Raw genomic sequence first — 25,584 nt, forward strand, 5'->3', positions numbered from 1 at the left:
CTTGTAATGACATAAGTCTATGTACTGTTTGGATAACTGCTTAGCATTAAGTACACTAATACTTTCTTAAAATGTAAGGCAAAAATATGTAAACCTAGATTTTTAAATTCAGAAAAAAATGCGGGGAGTTAATATTCACACAATTAAAATAAAAATGTGAAAAACAAATCTGCAAATAATCAGATAACGCCCTGCATCAGTTTTAATTTATTTTTTTTGTTCGTTTTTCGGGGCGTTTCTTGTTGTTCAAGAAATGTTTTACTTTATAATAGCTTTTCACAACAAATATCTTACTAGATATTATTGGAAGCCTATTTGATCCGATGCGTGACTGTTCCACAACAAAAAGTTTCGATCGAAAGTGTATCTAGCAGAACAACAAATAATACCACAACATCCAAAATGAATTTAGGGTAAAAAGACTTTAAGTTCATGCATTAAGTTGCGACATTAGTGGAATCTCTCTATCCCGACTACTCTTTATCTCGAACTACTCTCTATCTCGAACTAAAGTCTCGGTCCCTTTGTGGCCCACCTAAGGTATATTCCATTCTTTATATTGAACTTTCTTATCTAGAATAAATTTATTGGTCCCTTGCGAGTTCGAGATAGAGAGATTCTACTGTATTCCTATGCGTAAGATTTTCCGATATAAAAATTATTTGCGTAACAGATATAAACATCAAAAAGAAAGATCTAACATGAAATGTATATAAATAATATATTAATATAATAAATAATATATTAGCGATTTGTTTTTTTCTTTGCATCATTCTACAGTAACCTTTTCCGAAACGTTCATAGATCCCAATTCCTTGCAAGTAAACGTTATGGATATGCTCTTTTTCCCTGGAAACTATTAAAAAAATAAAGGAGAATAATAAGTTATTTATCACCAAACAAAAAGCACTACGAAGAAGAGAATGATGTGTCAAAATGAAACATAATAATTGATATGGCAGTAATTAAGTTGAAATAAGGAAGTCGGATGGTCAAAATCAACTAAACACATTCGAATTTAATGTCTTTTTTATCTTTCTTACTTAAGGAGTTTTATCTCTTTTTCCTTAAAATTTTAACAATCTTTTTAACAAATAGTCAACCTTAATCCCAGGGCCTGTAGCGTTTTTTGATATGAGAGGATGAAACACGTAAGAGGTTTCATCCTATATAAAAAACGCTACTGTCCCTGGGATGGAGGTTGACAAATAGTTAATTTACCAGTCGTTAGCGCGTGGAAAAATTCACGGGTTCGCCTTTTTTATACCGCATTGCGTGCGTCTCGCTACTTGCGCAGCTAAGCTACCATTTTGCGTGACAGAAATTTTATAATGGTTCTATGGTTTATAATGGTTCTATGCTCTTCAAATAAGGATATTCAGATAGAATTTTTAGAGCAATATAATATTATGGTTATAATTATTTTGACGAGGTTATTTTTTTAACACTCGGCTATTTGAAGGGCACTTAACAAACAAAAATATTTACGAAATTGGTTATCTCTCTACCTTTTGATAAGGAACTTAGGGATAAAAATCATTTTTAGTTTCGACCACTTTAAATCAGTTTGGCATAATTAGGAAATTCGGAAAGGGTCTATTGATCAAGTCAAAGTGTTCATAATTATCGCGCTTACCTCTGGCACCAGTGAATGCGAATTTTTATATGCAAACCATGACTTTGGTTGAGTGTTGCTAAATATAATTAAGTAGTTGTAAACACGTGGAAATCCACAGCAATAGCTCGCCGCTACTAGCACCTACCATCTTTGGCTAACAAACGGAATTCTGATTATTTTCATATATAGATAACTACACATGACTTACAGTAGTGGGATCAGATCAATAATGTTCATTTAAACCTTGTAATTAATGAGAAAAACCTGTCAATTTTCAAACGCTTTAATTTAGATGTTTTTTAATATATATCCATATTGGCCCTACTACTAGAATATTTACCAGTTGCTGTTAAATTCTCAGTTGCAGTAGATTACCAAATATGGAATTGTGTACAACCCGCTGTTCTGTAAACCAAAAATTAGCTAAATTCTTATTCTTATTATTATTATTATTATTGAAATTTGTTAGCTTCTTCAGTTCCTATTGATACTGCTATCGCGAAGGAACTGCGAAGGGGGTCCTAGTGCATTTAAAGCTCCCATTTAAGCGTGCAAGCATAGCAATAGCTCAACCAGACAACTGCTCAAGATATCAATCCTATTCTGATGCTGCGCGTTAGACAGAAAGGATAGATGCACATTTGAATAGTCCTGGCATGACTCGACCGGGATCTGAACCCAAGAGCTCCCGCACTAGAAGCGAACGTTCTACCACAGGCTACCAGTCGGTAAGTGAGAATTATGGGAAACTATACATAAAATAGATAAAACGAATTAGTAAAATTATTAGTTACACAATAAAAAAAATCGAAGCTAATTTAATTCTCACTTGACTTGAAAAGTCATCCCCTTAGAGATAATGGTTCCATTAATATATAGCACGCAGCCTGTTAATTCTTCATCAAGTGGATTCTGAAAGCGAACCATAAATTCCATTTCCTTTTTGACAACGACGTGGGTCGGAATCTTCAGTTGCAACGTTGGTTTCTTGATGATGCATATATCTTGTTTGAATATCGTTTGACCTGTTTCAAGTAGTAATGTTCCAGTTATTTTGAGCATGTCATAATCACCAAGCTTTGATCTGTACTCAGCAGCTTTGATTATTTGCGTGATTCTGTTGCCTGTAGTTAATTAATAGATGTTACGATAGAAAAATGAATCCGGAAGGAGAAAAAACTATTTGAATGAAAATCTTTAAACGTCAAATTAGGGGGCAAGAGAGACTCATGTCTCAATGATTGTCAACATTTCTGAACATTGCATTAGGAATCAATATACCGTAAAATCTATTTAAGCGGACGCTGTCTGTGCTGAAATATTTTTCGCTTTATAGAGATGTCATGAAAAAAAAAAAGTTTTTTTTGTCGTCCTTCTATTTTTTATAATGTCCTCGTTTATAATGATCGCGCATTGATCAATACGGGATCACATGTGAAACGGACATGTACTGCATATAGTCACATAACAGATCTTCCAAAACAGCGTTTACCTGTGTTTGCTCCAATAAAGAGGCTTTTTCTATCAGTTTTGACTTGTCTCACCACTTTACCACCGTATGTGATTACTTCAACTACTATCATAAGCTTGGCATTTGCTTCATTAACTGAGTTGTTTCTTGTGTTAAACTCCACACAAGCGTCTTCTCCTATTTCAATATGATCATTTGAAATTACTATGCTCATTTCACAATCTGAAATACAATGAAATACAAAATACATGTTATGAAATCAGGATACAGCGAACACTTACAAGGGTAGTCTGAGTTTTATTAGCAATTTAGACAGCAACCATATTTGTTTTGAATTTTATTTTGCGTTGTCGCTTTTATTTAATTTTTCGTAATCAATATTTGGCGCGTTTTTTTTTACATGAAGTTATTGGCAATGTCGTTGCAGATAGTTCCTGTTCTTGTGTCGTAAAACCCTTAAAACTCAAGGATGTATCATTGTTAAACTATGTCCGTTTATATTCCTTCTCTTTGCTCATAGCCTTGGATGTTACAAAACATATCTATTGAAAAGTTTATTTGAGAAAAAAAGTTGATATTTTCTTGAAGCTGCTAAACCTTCTATAAACATAAACGAAAAACTAAAAAAAAAATTCTGACCTGATTTTTGTGCACTGATTTCTCTATGGCGAATTCGAGAAACAGCGTTCGTTACGGAAACTCTTTCAAGTGCAGACCCCTCTTTAAATTTGTATTCATCAGTTACATCAAACCTCTCATTGCAGCCTACAGCTTTGGTGCTCATGTTTTTACCTGAAAACGAAAGCATTTCTTTACTAGTAAACTTTTTTTTGCAGAGATTTTTCATAAATGGCGTCAAGCATTGCTTCAAGAAACCTGTATGTGGTTATTTTCGTCTAAATATTTTTAGTAACGTAAGCATGGTATAAAAGAATTCATGCAATAAAAACATATTCCACAAAACAATTGTAATGTAAATAACAACTTGATTGTTGAAAGTTAAGGATACAATGACAACTCGTGTCATTTATATCAGACAAAAACGAATTTATGAGGAATATTCATTTGCATAACAGTTTTCCCTTTTATTTACGAAAAAAATATTTGAGGAACGTAGCAATTTCTTTGTAGAATACGTTCAGATCACAATATTCCAGAAGTTATTCTTTATACAAACGTGACTACATTGCCGCAACAATGTTGTTGTTAGAAAGTCTTGTTTCGAGGCATCTTGAATTTTTTTAATAATTCTGAAAAATGTCTAACTTGTATCAGGACTTACCAACTTCTTCCGTGTCAGATGATATTGCTTTAAATTTTCCATTTGTTTTTTTCCATTGTATTACGTCAGAATTAACTTCAGCAAAAACAAATTTGGTATCGTACCCAATATTCACTTCACCCTTCTTCACTGCTTTTACTGGTGCCGGACCAAGTCTAAACTTCCCTGGAACAGGTAAACATTTATTTCGTTTCATAGCTACTACTCAGGGAATAAAATAGGAGTTGTAACTCCTAGGTAAGTCCTAAGTAACTGTAAGGGACAGTTAATATGAAGTTAGGCTAACCCACCATGCTAGTTTTTTCTCACCAGGTTGGTTTTTAAATATTGTTTATATGCTATTTTTTTGCAAATGATAGACTGATAATTTGAGAACAAAAAATGTTAAACAATGCAGAACAAATATTGTAATTGTTTACACGAGTGAGAAAATTTGACTAGAGTAAATTTTAACTGTTGCGGTGAGAAAAACTTTTAACTACAGGAGTAGGATTTAACATGATTCATGTTTTTCTCAAGAGCATAATATGAAGAACGAACTATATGAAATGGTTTTCCGAAACTACCTCCACTCTTTTCCTGGGGTGTTGCATCAATAGCTTGCCATCCATCATAACCTGGCGGTAAATCTTTTCTCGCCATCCATGCATCATTCCAAACATGAAAATTCCTAGAACATGCTGATGTTACATAGTCTTTCTAGAATGTAAAGCACTTAGTTTCTCTTTGTCAAAATAGAGAAATACTTATATTGCCAGCTTACCTTAGCTAAGCCATATAATGCTGCATTTGATGAGCACTATTTACAATTCTGTACACACTTTGTTTAAAAAATAATTCAGAAGAAGAAACATTACCAGATAGAGTCTCGTGTTAAATCTTCTATTTCCATACCCAGCTCGTCAATGTATTGATCAAGAGTACAATTCCCATCTGTATCGTGGGCAGAGTTGTAGTTGGTGACTGGACGACATGGTATCCCCAAAGTTCGTAAAACTTTAAGAAATTAGGTAAAAGATATAAACAAACACAGATTGAATGTTGATTGGGATAACAGCTCCATGCATTCACCATATCTTCATGAATTCACTTATTCTAATTAACTGATAAAAGCTTTACATTTTAACACCTAACAATTTTAAGAGTTTTTTTTATCTGTTAACTTGGAGATTATAATCTGGATTACTTCGAGACTACGTCGTTAAAAATGGCAATGAATCCTTTCTGACATTCCAATTATTATCAAATATTGTCGTTTTGCAATGATAAAATACTTGTGAGCTGGTTAGTTCTGGTGGAACCTTTAAATCGTTAAAAAAAACAAAGAAATATTGCGAATAAAACTATCTCACGATCGATGGTTTGTTGCAGATATCATTTTTTCTTTTTTTTTTTGTCTAAATTTGGGTGCAACTGGTTGTATATATATTTTTTCAAATAAAAGTTAAAATGTTAAAATGTTCAATATCTCCTTTTTTACAAACACAATTTGACTTGTGGAAATAAAGATTTTAAATAACTTTTCTTTGTAAACGGACCTGGCAACAAAAATAATAAAGGCTTGCTAAAGTTGTTCTTAATATTTGCCTAAATGTAAATTTGAATGTTCCTAAAACTATGCTCTGATAAAAAAAACGTATGACGACATTAATTTAAACATAGTACAAACATAGCCCTACTTTTACCATGATTGTGCTAATTATAAAACTTACTTGTCGTAACAACTGCACCATAAACCCAACATTGTCCATATCGAACTGACTGTTTACTTTCAACATATACTTTAAGTATGTCGCAGGTATTTGACCAAAAGCCAGGTGACTTGCCACCTTCATAATTATTAGACCAATTTCCAACCACAATGCCATTATCATAGGAATTTACCTTCAAAAAAAAATTATGATTAAATCTATTTATGTACCCCCTATGAATCTCTTAGAACAAGAATGCGTTAATTCCTGGAAGTTTTGAGGTAATATACGGAAGTGTAAATAATCCAATAAAATGGTATGCAAAACAAGTAGATCTTAATGTCGATCAATACAGTAAGATTAAAAAATGTATACCTGCACAGCTTACATTAACCCCACCTAACAATCTGTGCAAAAGCAACATTTTTAATGTAGCATGTACCATTTTTAAAATCATACATTCCTAAGATTTAGATTTCTCCTTACCTTAATCTTAGCCTGATCCTTTGCAGAACAACTTAAGTGCTGTGTTGTGGGAAAGGAAAATATAATTTCACATTTTTTGTTTTAAGAAAATATGCTCCAACGAGATGTTGCTTTTAAAATACAGTACAAACTATACGACGTATAAAACTTCTAATAGCGAACACGTTAGGGTCTGAACAACGGACATCTTTGGAGATGTTCGTTGTTTGGAAGTGCTCTCTGTTTGAAGGTTCTGTGAAGATATTCAAATTTTAACTTCTATTTTCCGAAATGTAGATCATTGAGTGAAAAAAGTCAATGCCCGAGGCTTGTTACTTCAATGATTTTTTGATGTCATTGACTTATTTTGAAACTCGTTATATTTAATAGCACTTTTTGAAAAGTGAACTCTCTGAGTGAATTAAAATTCCGAGTTGTGTGTGATAACACTAGCCAAACAAAAAACATCCAATTGGCATGAGTTACGTTTCTTATGCAATGCACATATCAACGGGCAGAACTGCTGGTGTAGTTAGCTAGCTCTAGAGCGTACTGTCTAAATTACGTGAACATCTAACTAGTAGCCATATATATCAATGTTGTTAAAGTCATTACCCTACAAAACTCAATGTTGTTAGTCAATGTTTGAGTCTATTTTCATAACTATTTTGATAACAAGCTGGCAGTGTTCTCTTTAAATCTTATGTGGGCAAATTAGCTAAATTATCTGTCACGTTTCTAAGAAACATTTTGTTTGCTGAAAATTTTGCAGCTGACTTTCATTATGACGTGTGTTGTTTTTAATTTCCAAACCTCTTACGCAAATTGGCAGGCAAAAAAATGCAGACAGTAAGCCATGTGACAGTCCATTCCAAATTTTATTTTCCGGTAGAGACATCTTTTGAAAATGAAATTAAAAATATATATACAACTTGCATGTAGTTTAGATTTAGAGCACATATAAAGTACAAAAGTTTTTAACCATAATTTGGCTTTCTTCACCTAAGGTCTGCATTTTTTTTGCCTGCCTATTTTCTGACTTTTTCGGCCATGCACAAGAATCTTTTAAAAATGTAAACATTGGAACTCATGTATATAAGTAGGGAAATATGATGAGTTTATTTGATATACTAACCAGCTCGATTTCTCTTAATTATTTTTAATTTTCAATTAAGCTTACCTTCGAAGAGACGTAACGTGATACATGGACTGCCGAGTTTCGATTTGCTGCTGGCATAATCTCATTTAAAACTTGCATTGCAACTTGCAAAGAAACATCTTCAAACTGACCATAGAACCAATTTTTTGGTGCAGGGTTGGTGTATTTGCCCAGAAATAAGATACCATGTTGTCGCAGAACATATTCGCGGACTGCTTCTTTGTCTTCCATGTAAACATCGTCTTCTAAAAGAGCAGAAGTTGTGAATTTAAAAAGACAACATTACAAACACTAAACTTTTTGAATTACATATAAAAAACCACCATATTGATAAACGTTTACTCTTTGTCCCTTGCAAATGTAACTGTGTTGCATGTTACATTGCCGCAAAGACACATGAAGCATTACTCTGACTTGCTTGCCTGCCACACAAGCCAGGTTGCGGTCAATAGATCGCCTTGGAGGAATTAGGTGGCTTCAAATGAGCCAACAACACTATACTTAAATACGCCGAAATGGGGACTAGAACCTGAAATCTTATGATTACAAGCTGACTGCACTATCACTACACAATCTCAAAAACTTTGTCAATTATTTATCAAATGCGTTTTTACCTCTACACCATGGGTTAAACAGAATGCAGATTTGACTTGCATAAAGTTTTTTGTCTTGGCTTTCAATCGCAAAAGCATACAATCCAACCACCACATTGGGCGGTATAAACACGCCCACTATAACCTCCCTCGGATTGCTTACATCAAGAATCGTAAACGCCCATTCTCTCTTTGTTTTGCTCTCATAGAATACCTCCGGGTCTTTTTGAAGAATAGTTACAAACGTTCCATCAACATCACGTGGTTTTGGACCAGTCTTCAAAGTTAGGTAGAATTCATCTGTTGTATTATAACTTCTAGATAGCCTTATCTTGATTTTGAATGACTGCCCTCTTCTCAGAATTAATAATGATGAGTTTTTAAATTTTGCTGTGTAATGCATTGATTTATTGGCCGGTATCATCAGATCAACTTCGGTGATCTTGAAGTCTAAACCACAAGTTAAATTAAGCATAAAAATAAAAAAGAAAGAAAGAAAAAAAGAAAGAAAGCACGGAATTGTAGATTTCAGTTTAGCAAACCACTTGGTTCAAACGCCATAAGTAGTTAAATCCAGGCTAACAGAAATTTCTACATAGTAATTTCTGTGACAAGTTTGGGTTAACCGTCTGATAATCGTTTGCACAAGGCAAATAGCAAACTTTAACAAGTCCCTGAATAAGTTGCTATGGAAACAATGTCCGAAATTAAACTTTTGTGGACAACAAGATATAATTGATGGTGATATGGACTTATTAATTAACAAAAAGGCTTAAATTAAAACAATAGACCCATTTCAACATTAAACTATAACGTTACCAAAAAGAAGTGTATTGGATTTCTTTCAGGTGGAAAAGAAAAAGACTTATCTTTTATAACTTAGTTGCCATTAATGCAAGTGCGGTTCTAATTTTTGCGCAGATGAGCCGCACGTAAATTATTCCTACGCAAAATAAGCCTTTCTTCGCGTAGTAGCGTGCAAAAAAATAAATCTGAGCAAAATTTAATTTGCAAAAGTTACCTTGAGTTTTTGGTGTACTCTTGCCACTGCAGTTACAACAGAAAGAGGCTTTTTTGTTGATGTAGGAGCATGTATAGGAAAAATATGATTTGATCGATCTTTCAAAGGTTTGAAATGTTGATGCATCTGTAAAAGAAGAAAGTTAAAGTTGCAACAGAAGAAAGTTGAAATGACAAATCGAGTACATCAAGTAGTCAGGTCCACTGAAAAATAAACTAGCACAAACAGCCAAAACATCATTGCAGAAACCCCTTTTTATTAACGTCCCTACCCCTGCCCAACTCCCATTCCAGGTTTAAGTTTTCAGCTTTAGACAAGTCCTTGACAAAGGCGGCATCAATAAGGTTAACATTGAGAGATAGGGAAATAAGTGGCGTGTGGAGAAAAGAAAGAAGAGTAAACAGTTTTTTTTTCTTGGTAAGGGGTTAACGCAGGAGAAACAAAGCAGACCTTAGTATTATAATCTTTACGGTCAAGCTCACAGCTACACATTTAATGTTGATCCTCTAAATTCCCTGTCATAAAAATTAACCCTAATAAAATTGCAAATGGACCACAGAGGTAAATACCAAGAATGAAAAAAATAAAACTTTACCTTGCTTCCATGGGTTGGGTAAAATAGAAAATTCATGCTTAAAAACATACTCCGTAGCATGTTCTGTCTCAATCATCATCACATGTGACACAACAGAAGCTGTTGCTGGAATATATACTTCAACTTCTATCTCCTTGATCTGTGTGACATCACGAATTACAAATCCCCATTTTTCTTTCTCTTTGCATTTTAAAAAATCAGTGGGGGTCACTTCTTTGATGGTTACTAAACTCTTATCTTGGTAATTTGGATGTTCTCCACTGTTGAGCGTGAAGTAAAACACATCGGTGGTAGTGTAGTTCCTGGCTAGTAGAATTATCAACCTAAATGATTCTCCACGACGGAGAATGAAGCCTTTGTTGATTGGAACATGATGGATAGGTCCATTCTTTTTCATTAAAGTATCAACACTGACTATCGGAAAACCTGTAAGATGAAGCAATATTGAGTTCTTGTCCCCAGGGTTTGTTGCTAGATTTCAAGACCAGTCACAATGTCACAAAGGCAAGAGCCCCTGGGAATGAAGTAGCCAGTTTTATTTACTGGTGATATCTTTAAAATTGTGTGTGTTTTAACTGTTTTTTTTTTTATTTGTGCACATACTTATTATTATGCTGGTACATTTTACACAGAACCTGATTGGTTTATTACAAAATTTTATCACAATTTTGTTAAACTCTCATAAACAATATTCTTTCCCACAATGCAAGCAAAAGCTAGTCAAGCCTTTGATGAAGACATATATACTTCGTGTAACAAAAACAAGGACAAATCCTTAAAAGTTAACAGAACACCATTCACCTTTGCATTCCAGTTCACGTGTTAATCGATTGGTTGTTGAATCTTTGTACAACCAGTCATTACATGTGAACATGTAACGCTTTTCAGCAAGTTCATCTACTATCGCTACCTAAAAATCACAGGAATTTAACATAATTATTTTGTTTATTTTTGTATTACATTGTGGTAGCAATTATAAGGACGTACCCCTTGAATATATTATAAAAGTCGAACTGACTAGATCCTATAATAACAGACGTCGTCTTTTTGTCTGTGAGTAAGAAAGATTCGTGCTACAGAAACGAAGGAGTGTATTATCCAGGGGGGGGGAAGGGCTTACTATTGGTACTGGCCAAACAAAAATCTATCCTCTTTACATATGCGCTTGATCAGTAAGACGGCGTCGCAGCAGTAGAGCAATACACCTATCGTCATCTCCTTATTGTTACCACACAGATCTGTTCACCCAAGCTGTGTTACTAAGGCAATGAGTTAGCGGTTTAGAACCTTAACCTAGTGATGCACATTCCAGTCTTTTATTGACTGTGCAATTTTGTCTTAAATAGGAAAGCCGAATCCCAGTAAATCTCTCCACGGATAGAAACTATGAATTTGTGTTCAGTGGTGGTGTTCTAGTGGCAAACCTCAACTTATGCAACTACAGATGTGGACACAATTTTAGTCTCGCCTTATGCATGACAGAACCTTGTTTAAACTATAAAAGCGTGAAAAGGGGGAAGCCTCCACCACCAACAACCACTTTCTCATCAGGACAAGTATCTTTTTAAGGTCTACCAAGAATTTTGTCTTAGGTAGCTATGCTGAAGTTTTTTATGGCTACATATTCATGTGCCTCATGTACGCCATATGTAAATATTAAATCTTGGTAAGTAATCCTTGTTCCTTTTTAAAATATGTAGAAAAGTTTTTTTATACCAAAAATGAAGTTGTATAATTACCTTGTTAAGAAACCATCCTGGAAAAACACCAGCATTGTCAGAACGAATTTTTACTTTGTAAATAACGCCAAGACCTTTTGATAAAACTTTCTTAAAAATATCTTCCCTAAAAAATAAAGAGACAACTTTTAGTTTTCTGTTAAGCATGTTACGGTTCGCAAACTCAAAATGGGCAATTCATACAAACTCAGTGGTTGAGACTAAAGTATTACATCATTACACACCAAAGCGGCGATAAAAATAACACAATGATTTTGACTTTTAAAACAGTGTGGGCAAAAGTGCTTCTTAAATATATGTATCGCAATATTGAGCACTTTCGTGCGTCTTGAACCAACATGCTGAAAGATTGAAGTGGACTTGTAGTGGAGTGCGCGAAAATTTGTTGTGAGTCTGAGCGCACAAAAAAGAATCGTTGTAGGTACCTACTATAGTATTATATATATAATATAGTAATGTCAGAAACGTTATAAAGAGAGATGCCCTAAACACATACAAAAAAGAAGCGATTAAAACATATCACAACAATAACATACTGTCCTGCTTCGAACGGATCTTCATGTTTCAAAGATGTCGTCAACGGTAATTCTTTTGTTCTTGCAGCAGAGCCGTATAGGGTGATGAATATATTTGAGTCGGTTCCAGCAAGCGTTCGATTGCCAGTGTATGTTATGATGGTATAGCAGTGGGTTGCTGTAAATACAATCAAGAACTGAATTAATAAGGAGTAAGAAAGTAAGTGGGTCAATAACGACTGGCTTTTTACTTCCCTCTGACTGTAACTATGTTACATTACAGCCAGAGACACGTATAGCATTGCTTAAACTTGCTTCCTCGCTACACAGGCCAGTTTAGGGGCAGGAGGAGGGATATATGGCACCAAATATGCTGGCCAGACTACATTTTAATTAAACTGGAGTGCAGAGTGAACCTGAAACCTTATGATTCCAAACCGAAAGCATCGCCACAGCATTTTCTCTTTAAAGGGTTCACAAAATGGCACCGCAATGGTTTGACGCCGAAAAAAGAGTTGGATTTAAGACCCTCCTAAATGGGCTCACATTGTTTTATATTAGTTTTTTTTCCCATTTCAAATTACAGAAATAGCACGGAAATTTGTCAATATTTGCAAATGAATACTGACTTTTGAAATTTTAAGTGGGGTATATATACCAAATTTAGATCCCTAATGGATGTAAGTTGTTGACAGAGATGCCTGTTTCGAGCTTTTATGATTTAAACATTCTCTGGAAGATAGAACACCCCTAAAAAATAGACATGGCGAAAGAAAAAAGTCTAGACGTAATTCTTAGTATAAAGTTCTCTTGTAGTAAATACATTTCAACATAATATACTTTGAAGTAACTAAATTTCACGGAACCTAAATTATTCTTTTTAAGGGCCTTTTTATATGAGACCGGGAAACTCGGTCCACCGAGATATCCCGCATGACTGAGATCTCGGATATTTGCGGAAAAACGCTGAAAATTTAAATCGTGTTTATATGGTGCATATTCGTCTCGCCCGGGCTACAACGGAAAACTCGGTCAACCGAGATCCCGGGCAAGTGACCCGGGATCCCGGTCAAATGGGATGGATATTTGTCCATGAAACATGCTGAAAACACCAGGTTTCACTGAAATTATAATTGAGAATGATCTAAAATTAACTTTTTATCCTGTTTCAAGTGTGTGGGAGATAAATAATAGCCCCATAATATATTTAAATGAATAATATTTAAATTGGTCTGAAATGATGGTAATTTCAAAAAAAATTTAGAAATAACTAATAGTGATAACAAAGTTGTTTCAAGCATAAACAGTATCGCTATCTTCTTTTTTCTGTTGATGGAAGCCATATTTGTTTATATACTCACCCCGCTTTCACTTTCAATTTCCCGCTAATTTTTCTTCATATAAACCCGGGACGGAAAATGACAAATTTACATATAAACCCGAGTTGATATTACCCCGCTCTACCGGGAAACCCGATAGGCGAGTTTCCCGGTTCTCATATAAAAAGGCCCTTAAGTTTGGTGAAAAGTTATTAAACTTGCGAATCCCAAAATTTAGTATTTGCCACTAAATTTCGTTTCATTTGAGAACAACAACAACTTTGCCACCAGGGCTATCTGCTTGTCAGAAGTGATGACGAATGATATAAAAGCGCTCGCCCCGATTATAATTGTGCTATAATTCTCGAACAATATTTGACTGTCATACATAAGCTGGCCTTCCCCGTTTATGTGCAGCGAAATTTTGCACATTTTGTCTGGACGCCTTTTTCTAGAAAGAGTCGGCGCAATTTTGCTCGTTTTTCTCTGGACGCCTATTTCTAGAAAGAGTCGCGCCAACCTCGTCCCCAGGGCATCTTGTATCTTTTTTGGCCCCGGGACGGGTCCCGGGGTCAGGAAAGATACAAGGTGCTCTGGGGACGAGGTTGAGTCGGTGCAACCTCCTTGATATTTTGTTGGATGCCTTCTTCTAAAGAGTCACCGAAATTGTTTTAATGTGTTGAACGCCATGTTGTTAAAGCTTCTATAAAACATTTTCATAAATTCTATTCAAAAACAACATTGATATTTCTAATTTAAGATAGCTACAGACATTATTTCTGAGCGGCGACGCATTCTAGAACGTGTCGGCGGGAAATATTTGCACCGATGCTTTGTAGAATGCGTGGTCCTGAAGAATTCCGGGCGCTGCTTTCTAAAATGCGTGGCCGAAAAAGTTATTCTGACGCCTAATTCTAAGAAGCATCGCCGTTTTTAGACGCCGCTTTCTCTAAAAAGAGGTGTCGCGATTTTTGACCACTATTTCCAGAAAGCGCCGTCGCAAAAGTCTTGGACCACGATTTCTAGAAATGGTGGTCGCATAATAAATTGAAACAAAAATGCACTAGGCATTATTGACTCGTCTCCCCCGCTTCATAATCGAGGACCCGCTGTTCTGTTCGGATAATAAACGCTGCCCTGATTAAGTACGGCAGCTTGCCCCGGTTAAGAACAGGGCATAAAATACATAATCAGGGCAGCATAATCAGGATGGGCTGGCCGATTATTAAAAAATATATATTTGGAATTTTTAAAGGGAACATAATAAGGGCAGACCAGTTTATATACAACAGTCAAATATTATTTCTCACTTAATATAGAACCGCTTCATACTCGATTGCCCTGTTATGTGGACATGGCAAGAACTGCAAGTAGCGCGTTTTCAACGTAGTTTTTGTAGCCTACACTTCTGCCATTCGTAGCCTGGCGGATAGAAGTCTTCGTACGTTGATTCTGTTTAATCATTTCACGAAATAGCTAAACATTGGCCCTTTTCAATATTATATCCTGGATTGTTGTTTTCTTAAAAATTCTGCTAAACTATTGTTTATACTTACATAAAAAAGAATACCTTTTTGAGTCTCGAACCTTAAGATTTTTAAGCTTTGCAAAAGTTATTGGTCGCGAATTTTTCGAAGAGCATGGATTAGCTAAGTTAGCAAATCTTCTAATATGGCTCATTCACATCAGTTTATGTTTATTAAATGTAAAAAAAAAACGACCCAAATATCCCCAATTTGCGAAAGCTTCTGTATTCTTTCTTTTCATTTTTCAAATAACTAAGTGTTTCTTTTCTAGCTCTTATTGTTTGCTGCTGAGGAGTTCTGTTAAGGTTGAAGTATCGAAAAACGACAAAGTATCGAGAAACAATGTGTTTTTATGAAAATCAACCAACTTTTCATATGTCAATGATTTGGTTAAGAATTTCCTAAGCTATGTTTGAGACACAACGCCTAGAAAAGGCTTTGTGTCTAATAACATTTCCTAAAAGTCATATTACTTTGCTTCTCTATATTTTGCCTTGAGTTATTTACTTAAATCTTACAAAGTAAACGCTTGTTTTTATAAGAATACCAATATTCTAACCAGGTTTGTTATTATTCCTATTTTTCCATTGTTCTAAACAAAAGACCTATTGTTTTTAACCCAAAAAGCACTCTTTTATAAAAGAAAAAAGCGTGTATGCTTGACATTGTGGAAAACACAAGTTAACCATTCTTATATCATAAAAAATAAGATAAAAATTTCAAACCTGGTGAAAGCATCTCCGCAATACTTCTTTGTATTGCTTGCTTAACAAGCTAGCTACTGTTAAGCTATACCTCCATGGTTAAGTATACCAAACAAGATTTTGCCATGCAAATTGCTCATATGTCACATATAATCAAATCTCAAGAGAACAAAAACTAAATCAACGCACATGGCGACGCATAATTTCATGTCACAGATATCACAACGAAGAATCGGATTGTTCACATTTTTAAGGGTGGGACCACTAAATGACACTTTGTTATGAATATTGAAACTTATATTTATAAAAGAAATATTAATCATATATTAAGATGAAAAATATGCATAAATAATAAGAAAGAGATACTAAAATATTTTTGAACGTATATTACCAAGTAAGTAAATCTTTCCACCCAATTTGGTTTTTTGACATTTTGTGTATGCACTTTACAAAGATGGGAGGGGAGCTGTAACGTGAGTGATTAGTCATTTGTCACACGATATAGTCCTATCCTGAAATATTTTATTCCTTATAACTAAATAACTGTATAAATAGGCATTTTATTAACATCTTTTTAAGCCTGTTTTATTGTAGTGTACAAAATAAACGCTGTTTGAAAGAATTAATAAGAACGGAACTTGTTAAAACTGACGCCGTTCATGAGAATACAGGGGTGTTTGTTCTACCATTTTATCTTTTCTATTGGGATGAGGGACGCACGGGACACATGTGACTTTACTCATAGGTTGGAGGGAAAAGTTATAGTACCGTTTTTCATCACAATTTAGCTTAGACAGGCATTCTGTACTTGAAAAAGCGTGTTGCTAAGAGATAGCAAACACAAACACTTATTTACCTACAGCCACTATTTCTGCAACTTTAAACTATAAATACTAAATGAATAAACAAGAACATAACCCTCAGATTTTGTTTAAAAATGAGAACAAAACAGCCTCAAGCTCGAAACAATATTTTTGCAACTAAGAACAACCAAGCCTAAGTTTTGCCATAAAATAAAAACAACACAGAATGTGATTGATTTCTCTTGCAACGATCGCGAGTTAGTAACATCAAGTAAGTATTGATTTTTTTATGCAACCTCGTCCCCAGAACTATTTGCTTCTCAACGGCGCTGCGCTTTCAAAAGGTGCTGGGTTCGAGCTTGTTTTTTATGTCCTGTCTAAAGTAAAGGAAGTAAGACAAAATGCGAAATTTAAGTTTGCAGATACTTGGCAAATTTCAATTTATTACACATTCTTTAGTTTTTGCAACCTTTCTTTCTGTAGGTATAAGTTTCCCTCAAGATGGAAGGGATGAGACAAGCAGCTAGGTTGAAAATGACTTTCACGTGTGCTAGTTTGTTCAAATAATAAAAGTTTATCCTGGCACAACAGGAAAGTAATTTCCCATACGGGATAAAGTTTGTAACTACAATCCTTGCCAAAAAATGTTGGCACAAAACTGCAAATTTTAAAGTTCTATAACATGCTAATGTTTACAGCAGAGTTAGGTTATATGGATAGATCCAAATTTTTTAGCTAATTGTTGCTGACGGCAGCACGACATATCAGATCTAGGCGCTGTCATTGATTGTATTTTCAGCATGTAAAGAAGTGCGTTCTAAACGCTCCTAACCAAACTACAAATTATGCAGAAGTTGTATTTTACAAAGTTTCCGGCTACAGAGTATTCTCGCGTTAATGTTTCTAGCAAAATTTAAAAACGGCAAAAAAAGTATTTTCCACAATGATTGTATACTATCCAGGTTAGCGCAAAATATATAGCAAAGAACTATTCTATTGTAATATTCAAGCTAATCGATTGTTTTGTTTGTTTTGCTACGAACACATGAACTTGCCTAGTTTGACACTGGTAAATCGAATACTCCACGTCAGCATAATTTTATACCGCGCCTGGGCAATGTACACCCTCATCATGTGCAGTCACTGGCTAATAAGGAGCGTAGCTAAATTCTATATGTAGAGAAATAAAACTCACATATGCATTGACCCATCTGGTCATTAAATTTCTCTTTTCTTTTTTAATCATCATTTTTTACAGAATAGTCATTACTTCTCTTTTTTATGTACAAAATAAATAAATAATTTGTTGGACAAAAATATACAAACGGTAAAACTGTATGAAATTGTGGTTGCCAATAAGTAAAATAATTCGTATTATATACAAATAAATTAACAGAGTCATATCTGCTTTGCTTTTCTAAATCATCGACATAGTCGGGAATACTTAAAAAATTATCTTGCTTCATAAATAGATAAATTAATCAATAAATACAAATATATAAAAAGGTTATTAAATCATCGACTTCGTCGGATAAATAGTGCTATCAGATGACATAAGTTCTATAAATTGATATTTCTTTTTATACCTCGTGTATTTTACTGACCAGCAGTATAGACAATGCACAGCATGTCATACACGTCGCATAAAAAGAACATTCTGGTCTGTATTTTTAAAGCGTTGAGCAAAAAATGTTTTTCGTTCTTGATTATACGTCTTTTTACTTCATACTGTTTTTACATTACAATCTTTTAGCATTGTCTCTGCAGCTATAGTTAATAAAATTACTTTAACAAAACAAAATATATCCCTATGTACATTAAATATTCTCTTCACAACTCCTTTAAACATCTGCCATAAATGTTACAGTCGTTGCACATTCTGATTTACTATATATCGCCCTGGTGTGATATAAAAATTATAAAACACACACCCTTTCTATGCTGATAGAACCAAACTATTGTGCGTCAAGCAGACCCCTTCACTGCATGCATTTACTGGCAGTATATTTCAATCCGGAGTTGTGAAGTACAGTGAACAAAGTCCCCGAAACACAATTATCGGGGTCTCTTTCACGCCACGCGATTAACATTTGAAAGGCCTTTTCTTTCTCACCAGAATGTTGATAATTTAATTCGATTTCGCGCAATTCCGGTTCGGAAACATTTAGCTTACGACCAATTGACTTCCAAGATTTAGAAATTTCCGCTGCAATGTCATCGAATTTCGATTCACTCAACGGTTCTTTAGAATACAAAGCGTCACTCTTTCGTTTTCCCATATTGTTTTTAAGGCTAACATTCGATACACAAAATCCTACGCAACATGAGAGATAGATTTGTTTCAAGTTGCAAAAAGGGCAAAATAATATTTTATACTCTTGGTAATTTACTAAACATACCAGGTTGTTCTTCAGACATCTGTTGCTTTCTTTGCATGGCTTCCAATCTTCTGTTTTCTTGATTTTCTCTCATCTCGTTCAACGGAACCAGTTTGAACATCCTGGCCACTTTATACATGGCAGACGTAAATTCATCAGGTGTACCTCCACGACTCATAAAATCGGCCAACATTTCATGGATTGGTTCAAGCTGTGCAGAAAATTTTGTTTGAATCTCAAGGCGATTGTAACCAAGAGCAAGAGCCAGCTCTCTCCACATGTGATCATCAATGCTGAGCATGCCTAATGAGAAACGAAAGAATAGAGAAAAAATATACACAGCTGACTGTTATGACGATGAAAAGAAGGTCATGTACATAAGAACTGCAATAACATGTAAAAGTTTTGGCAACAATGTTCAGGGATATGTAGGTCAACATACCTGCCAGCTCCTTCGTAACTTTACTCTCCCACTCTGTTGGTGACTTTTTACTTCCTAATTCATTCGATTTATTATTTTGAACACTCTGAAAAAATGTTGAAAATATAATAAGGCGTTTGCAGCTCTCATATGCATGTCGATTCTCAGAAACCAAAAAAAAACCAAAAAAAACCCGGATAAACAAAATAACAAACAAACAAACAGCAAACAAACAAACAAACAAACAAGCAAGCAAGCAAGAAAACAAATACCCTAAGGGAATTAACATTTTGAAAATAGGATTTAATTTCGGAAATCTCGCGAAAAAAATTCGATTAATTTTTTTTTTCAATTTATACCGCTTTTGAAGGGCTTTTTATGTAGAAGACATAGAATTAAAGACTGCTGAAGTTGAAATTCAGATCTGATTTGTAGTTCTAGGTAAATCAGAAGAAAATTTAAAGTAAATTTAAAAAATCCAAATTTCGCGAGTGAGCTACCCAATAATTTTTGCGAAATGGACAAAATTAATTCCCGCAAAAATTAATTCCCTGGAGGTAACAAACAAACTTACCTTGATAAGGTTGAAGGAAAACTGCTCCCCATCCTCTTCTGGCAATGGTGAAATCTCCACTTTACCAAATAAACCCACTTCAGGCACAGGATTTGTGTTAAACTTACATGCAAAGTGAATATCCAAATCATGTCCAGCGAAGTCAACCACTTTTGAAAGTTCTAAGGATTCGCCTACTGATTGATCAGCTTCAAACATACCAGATTTCAATCTAAATGTTTGTTTTATAAAGTAAACGTACATCTGCAAATTTTTTTTATAATATAATTTTTAAAATAATGTATGTATACATTATTTTAAAAATTATATTATAAAAAAAATTTGCAGGAATGTGGAATCAAAATATATTACTTTGAGGAACGATGCCAGCTTCTATAAAGGTGGAATTTTTGGAGTATAGTATCACCTGCAATTTTAAGCCCACCCCATACAAAATATCAAACAAAAATTAGAACAACCCAATCCTTACTGTATATCAAACTTTCCAGTTTTCATTTTTCGCGGTTTACAGCAGCCCACTTCACAAGGGTACTGATGTAATCCATGAATCGTTTGATTCCCAAGTCGATGACACATAACACACAACCCGAACTGTTTGTTGACGTTGCAATCAGTCATGAAGGCTTGATAGTAAACCCAGAAACTAAAATGTGGTACATGAGATGAAGCATGCAGTTTCAAATGTTCTGGTAAAGTTGCATCTAGAACATTCCAAAACACTGAAAACATAGTGAAGTGATTCACTTCAAATGTCACAGTGCATGGGTTGGTATCCCAGTTAATGGTATGATCAGGTACAAACATCTGCCAATCTGGTTTGCAGCCAACAGTAGTTTGGCTACACATGAACAGCAGAGATGGATTACTATGCCATTCAAGAAATTCTTTACCTGAAAGAAATTCAAGTTTATATAATTTAAAACATGCATGCTTGAAAGAGATGAAGGGTACTTACATATAGATTGACAAACACAAGTTTTTAGTAAAATAAAGTGAACTTTTATATCTGGTTTTTTTTAAATTTAAACTAACATTTCAAACAGAAAAGGTTCTTTTTGACATTATTACAAAACAATTAAAAAACTCAACAGGCAAGAAAACAGATGGAGAAAACAGTACATATATATACGAAAACCTAGGACTTTCCATAAAAATAGCAAAAAAACAAAGTTGTATGTGATTTGAGACAACATGGTCAATGAAAAATTATAAAGAAAAAAACACATACCTTTTGGCAAAGGGATTGTGACACTGACATTTGCATTAAATTGGCATCCATCAGGACCAAGTGAAATTACAGGCCCAGCTAATGCATGCATGTCTGTTGCAAACAATTCAGTTGATACATAAAACGTATCATAATATAACAATTCTATTGATGCACAAATCTCTTCAACAAGGAAAGCATGTGAAGGAAAATGTACTTTTATTGCATCCTTTTCATTTCGAAGCAAAACATCTCCTAAAAAATAGGAAATTAGCATAAGCCACTTCGAACTTTTATAATTCCATAAAATAATAAATTGGGTTTGACGTCCTTGAAAAAAACCTGCCAACACTGCTTGTAACTTCTTTGCAGTATATTTCAGTGTAAGAAAAATAAGTATTCCTCCCTCCCTTTTGTATTTTATTCTCACATAATTGATATGGAGAATTGTAAGAGACATCTTAAATATCTGAAATATCAGATTTAAAACATACAAATATACAAAGAAAATAACAACCTCCATTTGATGTTATCTTTTGATGGGTTTTTGGTCTAGGTCTTGTAACGACAACAGCAAATAAAGAAAAATGGGTTACTTCAAACTGAACGTATGATCCAGCAATGTGAAGATTTTTTGGTACAAATACCTCCCAGTCAGTTGGCTCATCAATATCTGTGTCACTTGTGTAACATTTGATATTATCACCCGGCTCAATACACACACCTGAAAAATAAAAAATTGAAGTAAAGTATGCTTTACCATTGCCATAAAGTTATATTAAGAAAAAAAAGAGCAATAAAGAGTAAAATTGTGAAAGAACAGCCATTATTTAGTTTAAGGAAAGGGTGTTGGTAAGTTTCATTGATATTTTTTTTTGCAATTCTTAATTTTCGGAATCAAAATTATTTTGTTGGGCTGCTTGCACAGAAAATTTGCACAAATGATTTTGCCATATTTTTGCAAGCCTTGCAGACAAAACAAAACAAAAATGTTATATGCTTGTTGTAACAGCCTCCTCTGCTGCAAGCCTATTGATTGTTTAGGAAGCCATTCTTATAAATTTTGCATGTTACTCTATGTTTTATTAAAGAAAGAAACGTCTCTATTTTATTTTTATAACACCCTCCTCTGTTACGCTTATTTATTTTTGATGTTGAAAATAAGTCTTTGAGAATTACTGCATACATTTTTAGTTTTTAACCTCAACAAACAGTAATACAGGGTTCAATTTAAAAATATAAGGTTGTTTTGTTGCAAGAACCATTACAGAAACAGGTCATACAATAGTTTGATGAAATAATTCACAAATTTAATCTTTTCTTATAGAACGATTCGCAAAGACGAAATTTCAATTAGCAAAGTGTAAATTGCAAATGGCTAATATGATCCCTGTATTACTCAAGGCCATTTCTTTGCCAAAACATAAGAAGATTTATCCAAAAACATCAAACAATTTATCCAAACATTACTAAATAGGCCAAAAGTGAAAATATATATATCCTTGTTGATGTATTATTTTTTTAACAATAAATTATATTTTTAAGCCACAAGCAGTTGGAAGAAGAAAGGGTTACCATTAACTGGGGTAACCAGCAAACGCTTAATAATCTTTACGACTGTGGAGCTTGTTCTGTGAATGTCAGTCACCTCATAAAATAAATGCAGCTTTGTGTGTTTCACAAAACAATTGAAAGACTGAATTTGATGGGAGTTAAAAAAATTTAATTTTTTAATAAAATTCATGTGCAAGATTTAATGCTCACACAACAGACGTTCAAGCACAATCGCTCGTGATTTATAGCAAGGCAGTCATGAGAAATTAAACATACTTATAGGTATTTTAACAGTTGCTGGCATGTGTGTGTAGAATTTTGTTCCATGTGGACCAAGGTGTACAATGTTGCTGGCAAGCACTGACCAAGAATCAAGGTTTGGTTTGTATTTGTCATCACTGATCACGTCAATATCAAATAAATCTGCAGAATGCCCTGATATGTTGCGTTTTGGAATGGTCAGCTTTATTCCTTTGTTTATGATAACTACATCTTGAAAAGCATCAATGTAGAAGTGGTATTCAAAATTACTAAATAAAAAAATAAAAAATTAAATTTGGCAAATTAAATATCTTGCATAGATTTAAGTTTTATACAAGGCTCAAATTGCAAATCTCCTAACTTTCAGAATATTAAAAAGGTGGATAAGTTTTTTTTATAAATTGTCAGGTCTGTACAGCTTTTTAAGGTATTATAAATATGTGTTAAAAATGAGGCAGAAGGTCACAAGATGTTATTAAATATTGGTGGCTGCATGGTTGGACATGATTAAACTTGTTATTCATTGATGGATGGACAGACTGATGCCACCACCAGTTATTCGTGACATCTGCCTATGTTTCTTACAAAACATGTGTGTATATACCTAACAAGTTCCTTTTCCTCTTCCACATCTTTTTCGCTTTCAATACTAGAAAATGTTTCATTGTTAATGTCATATTCAGATGTGAAACTTCCAGTATTTCCATCACAGCTGTCAATCGAAGGGCACACAATATATTTCCCTACATCAGGGCATTCAGTCATAGACCCATATTCAGAGGTATGCGATAATTGCCTGTATATTTTGTTTTCCCTGTTGCAATTATTGCAAAAAATTTCTTTTTCGTGACATTTGTGAGAAGGTATCTCTGTTTTCTTGTTAGATTGATCAAAGTTATTGTCAGGAGGTAGTTTTCTGGACAGTATTTGATGTCTGAAATCACTTGTCAACTTCATTTGTTCTGCAAAGAGTTTCACAAGGCCTTCAAATATTGAAGTATTCCTTGTGAAAACACAGTCTGTAAAAGAAATTTCAGCAAAAGATTTATTACATATCTTTTTATTACCACATAGTCCAGTAATGTTGAAATAAATTCGTATTGCTTCTAATCCAGCTAGAGCAACATCTTTTGGTATGTTCTGAAGTTTTGGATTTCGAACAAGAAATAGCTTTTTTAGGGATGGCAGGGAAATAACAAATAATGGTAAAATTTTAATACAGTTTCCAGACAAATTTAAATATTCAAGCTCTCCAAAATTCCGAAAACTATCTGGAATGTTACTAATAGCATTACGGGACAGATCAAGCACTTTTAGATTTGTCAGGCAACTGAGATTACTGTCCAGTTTTGACAGCTGATTTCCATTAATGTATAAATAATTGAGTTTTTTTAGGGTTTTAATTTCCGTTGGTAATTCTAACAACTTGTTATTACTGATATCCAAAAGGGTTAACGATGAAATAATTGTAGCTGTAAACAACTCTTTTGGCAAGCTGGATAACTTTCTTCCATCCAACAATATCTTCTTATGACCTCTCTCCACATTTTGGAAGGTCAAACTTTCACATTTCATACCCATTATTAGTGGCTATTATAACAAACCATCTGCAGAAAATGGAGATGTTATTATGACTCATTTGAACTATGTGTCTAAAAACAGAAACTGGTGGATTTGGTATAAAAACAGCATACTATTAACCGCATCTAAATTACACAGAAAGTTTAATTTTTTTTATCCTTCAGCCGAAAGCGTCCAGATTTTCTTCTTGTTGTTACATGTTCGCACCCAGCTACCAAAAGAACAATAAAATAAAAAAAATTGTACGACGTTCCTATTTACATTTAGGCACATATAATTTTCAAAAGGTTAATAGTGACTAAATGTAATAGCTACCCGATATTAATTAAAAAATAAACCTGTTTCCAGGGTGTCTGGAATACCGAGGTAATCACTCATGTAGAAACATTTTGACTTTAAGCATTTAAAACAACTATAAAAACACAATATAGTTAATTATTTTTGCTTATTGTGACCTTTTTAGAGAACATTTTATACGTGAGACATAAATTTGAGATACATATCCATCTAATCACCCCCAGTTTTACATAATGTTTTTTACGAAGGCTTCTAGCGGTCCGTACACTTTTATACACGCGCTCTATATGGCGGCAAAGGAAGACAGTTTATCCCCTCTTTATGACTGTTATCTTAGGACTCAGTAGTAGCTCAGAAGTGTGCTATTGTATTTTAACAGTCAAAGCCACAGGGATTATAGTTCAGTGGGTAAAACATATCCCAAGAGGTCGTTAGTGTTTGATCGCAACGTAAATGTCCTTGTCTAGATGGGGCAAAAATTTTAGACATTTATGTACCATAAATTTGGAAGATGCTTTATCCAAAATGCGATTCCGTGGTTTTAAATTTAAATTATTATTAGAATTACGTCATTCAAATATGACGTATTGTTGTGTAATATCGAAATGCATTGGGTGCGCATTAGCAGGAATTCGCGGAAAAAGCCTGGAGGCACACGACGCACGTGTTATTGAGATTTTGTATACCGTTGAAGTTTTCAACTAAAATAAAACCTTTCGAACTGTAATCATCGTTCAATAATGAAAATAAATAAAACGAATAATGAAAATCTAGATGATAATTTGTCAAAGTTTTTTTTTATTATTCTTA

At 34.0% G+C, this 25,584-nt stretch overlaps 2 protein-coding genes across 4 annotated transcripts; both read right to left on the reverse strand.

Moving 5' to 3' along the window:
• Nucleotides 1-215: 215 nt before the first annotated feature.
• LOC130649182 (protein-glutamine gamma-glutamyltransferase E-like) lies at nucleotides 216-13,558 on the reverse strand. Of its 3 annotated transcripts, XM_057455424.1 has the most exons (17): nucleotides 13,511-13,558; nucleotides 12,171-12,327; nucleotides 11,635-11,740; nucleotides 10,697-10,805; nucleotides 9,896-10,321; nucleotides 9,301-9,426; nucleotides 8,301-8,729; nucleotides 7,708-7,931; nucleotides 6,084-6,255; nucleotides 5,229-5,367; nucleotides 4,938-5,041; nucleotides 4,372-4,536; nucleotides 3,729-3,881; nucleotides 3,111-3,311; nucleotides 2,448-2,742; nucleotides 1,637-1,694; nucleotides 217-856 (listed from the first exon to the last, which is right to left on the reverse strand). In XM_057455424.1, exons 4-17 carry the CDS (start codon nucleotides 10,767-10,769, stop codon nucleotides 770-772), a joined length of 2,652 nt encoding a protein of 883 aa, XP_057311407.1. In that variant the 5' UTR covers nucleotides 10,770-10,805; nucleotides 11,635-11,740; nucleotides 12,171-12,327; nucleotides 13,511-13,558; the 3' UTR covers nucleotides 217-769. The 3 variants fall into 3 exon arrangements, with proteins under 3 accessions (XP_057311408.1, XP_057311407.1, XP_057311406.1); XM_057455425.1 differs by lacking the exon at nucleotides 13,511-13,558 and having other exon boundaries at nucleotides 216-856; nucleotides 12,171-12,412; XM_057455423.1 differs by lacking the exons at nucleotides 12,171-12,327; nucleotides 13,511-13,558 and having other exon boundaries at nucleotides 11,635-12,082.
• Nucleotides 13,559-17,699: 4,141 nt separating this feature from the next.
• LOC130648878 (uncharacterized) lies at nucleotides 17,700-24,705 on the reverse strand. Its single transcript, XM_057454990.1, has 9 exons — nucleotides 23,501-24,705; nucleotides 22,912-23,165; nucleotides 21,599-21,805; nucleotides 21,103-21,336; nucleotides 20,344-20,764; nucleotides 19,875-20,085; nucleotides 19,322-19,406; nucleotides 18,901-19,182; nucleotides 17,700-18,815 (listed from the first exon to the last, which is right to left on the reverse strand). Exons 1-9 carry the CDS (start codon nucleotides 24,475-24,477, stop codon nucleotides 18,481-18,483), a joined length of 3,006 nt encoding a protein of 1,001 aa, XP_057310973.1. The 5' UTR covers nucleotides 24,478-24,705; the 3' UTR covers nucleotides 17,700-18,480.
• Between the last annotated feature and the right edge of the window lie 879 nt (nucleotides 24,706-25,584).

The sequence above is a fragment of the Hydractinia symbiolongicarpus genome, chromosome 7 (genome assembly GCF_029227915.1).
Source record: "Hydractinia symbiolongicarpus strain clone_291-10 chromosome 7, HSymV2.1, whole genome shotgun sequence".
Lineage (NCBI taxonomy): Eukaryota > Metazoa > Cnidaria > Hydrozoa > Anthoathecata > Hydractiniidae > Hydractinia > Hydractinia symbiolongicarpus.

What these genes read in the sequence shown, in the direction of transcription:
- LOC130649182 (XM_057455423.1), bottom strand. Translation starts at nt 11,781, where the DNA reads ATGCTTAACAGAAAACTAAAAGTTGTCTCTTTATTTTTTAGGGAAGAT. An exon ending in ACCCAACCCATGGAAGCAAG is followed by an intron (nt 9,427 to 9,895) that starts GTAAAGTTTTAT and finishes CTTCTTTTACAG; the next exon opens with ATGCATCAACATTTCAAACC. An exon ending in CGCATTCACTGGTGCCAGAG is followed by an intron (nt 857 to 1,636) that starts GTAAGCGCGATA and finishes TTTTTTTAATAG; the next exon opens with TTTCCAGGGAAAAAGAGCAT.
- LOC130648878 (XM_057454990.1), bottom strand. Translation starts at nt 24,477, where the DNA reads ATGGGTATGAAATGTGAAAGTTTGACCTTCCAAAATGTGGAGAGAGGT. An exon ending in TTTCCTTCAACCTTATCAAG is followed by an intron (nt 19,407 to 19,874) that starts GTAAGTTTGTTT and finishes ACATTTTTTCAG; the next exon opens with AGTGTTCAAAATAATAAATC. An exon ending in GATGTCTGAAGAACAACCTG is followed by an intron (nt 18,816 to 18,900) that starts GTATGTTTAGTA and finishes CATGTTGCGTAG; the next exon opens with GATTTTGTGTATCGAATGTT.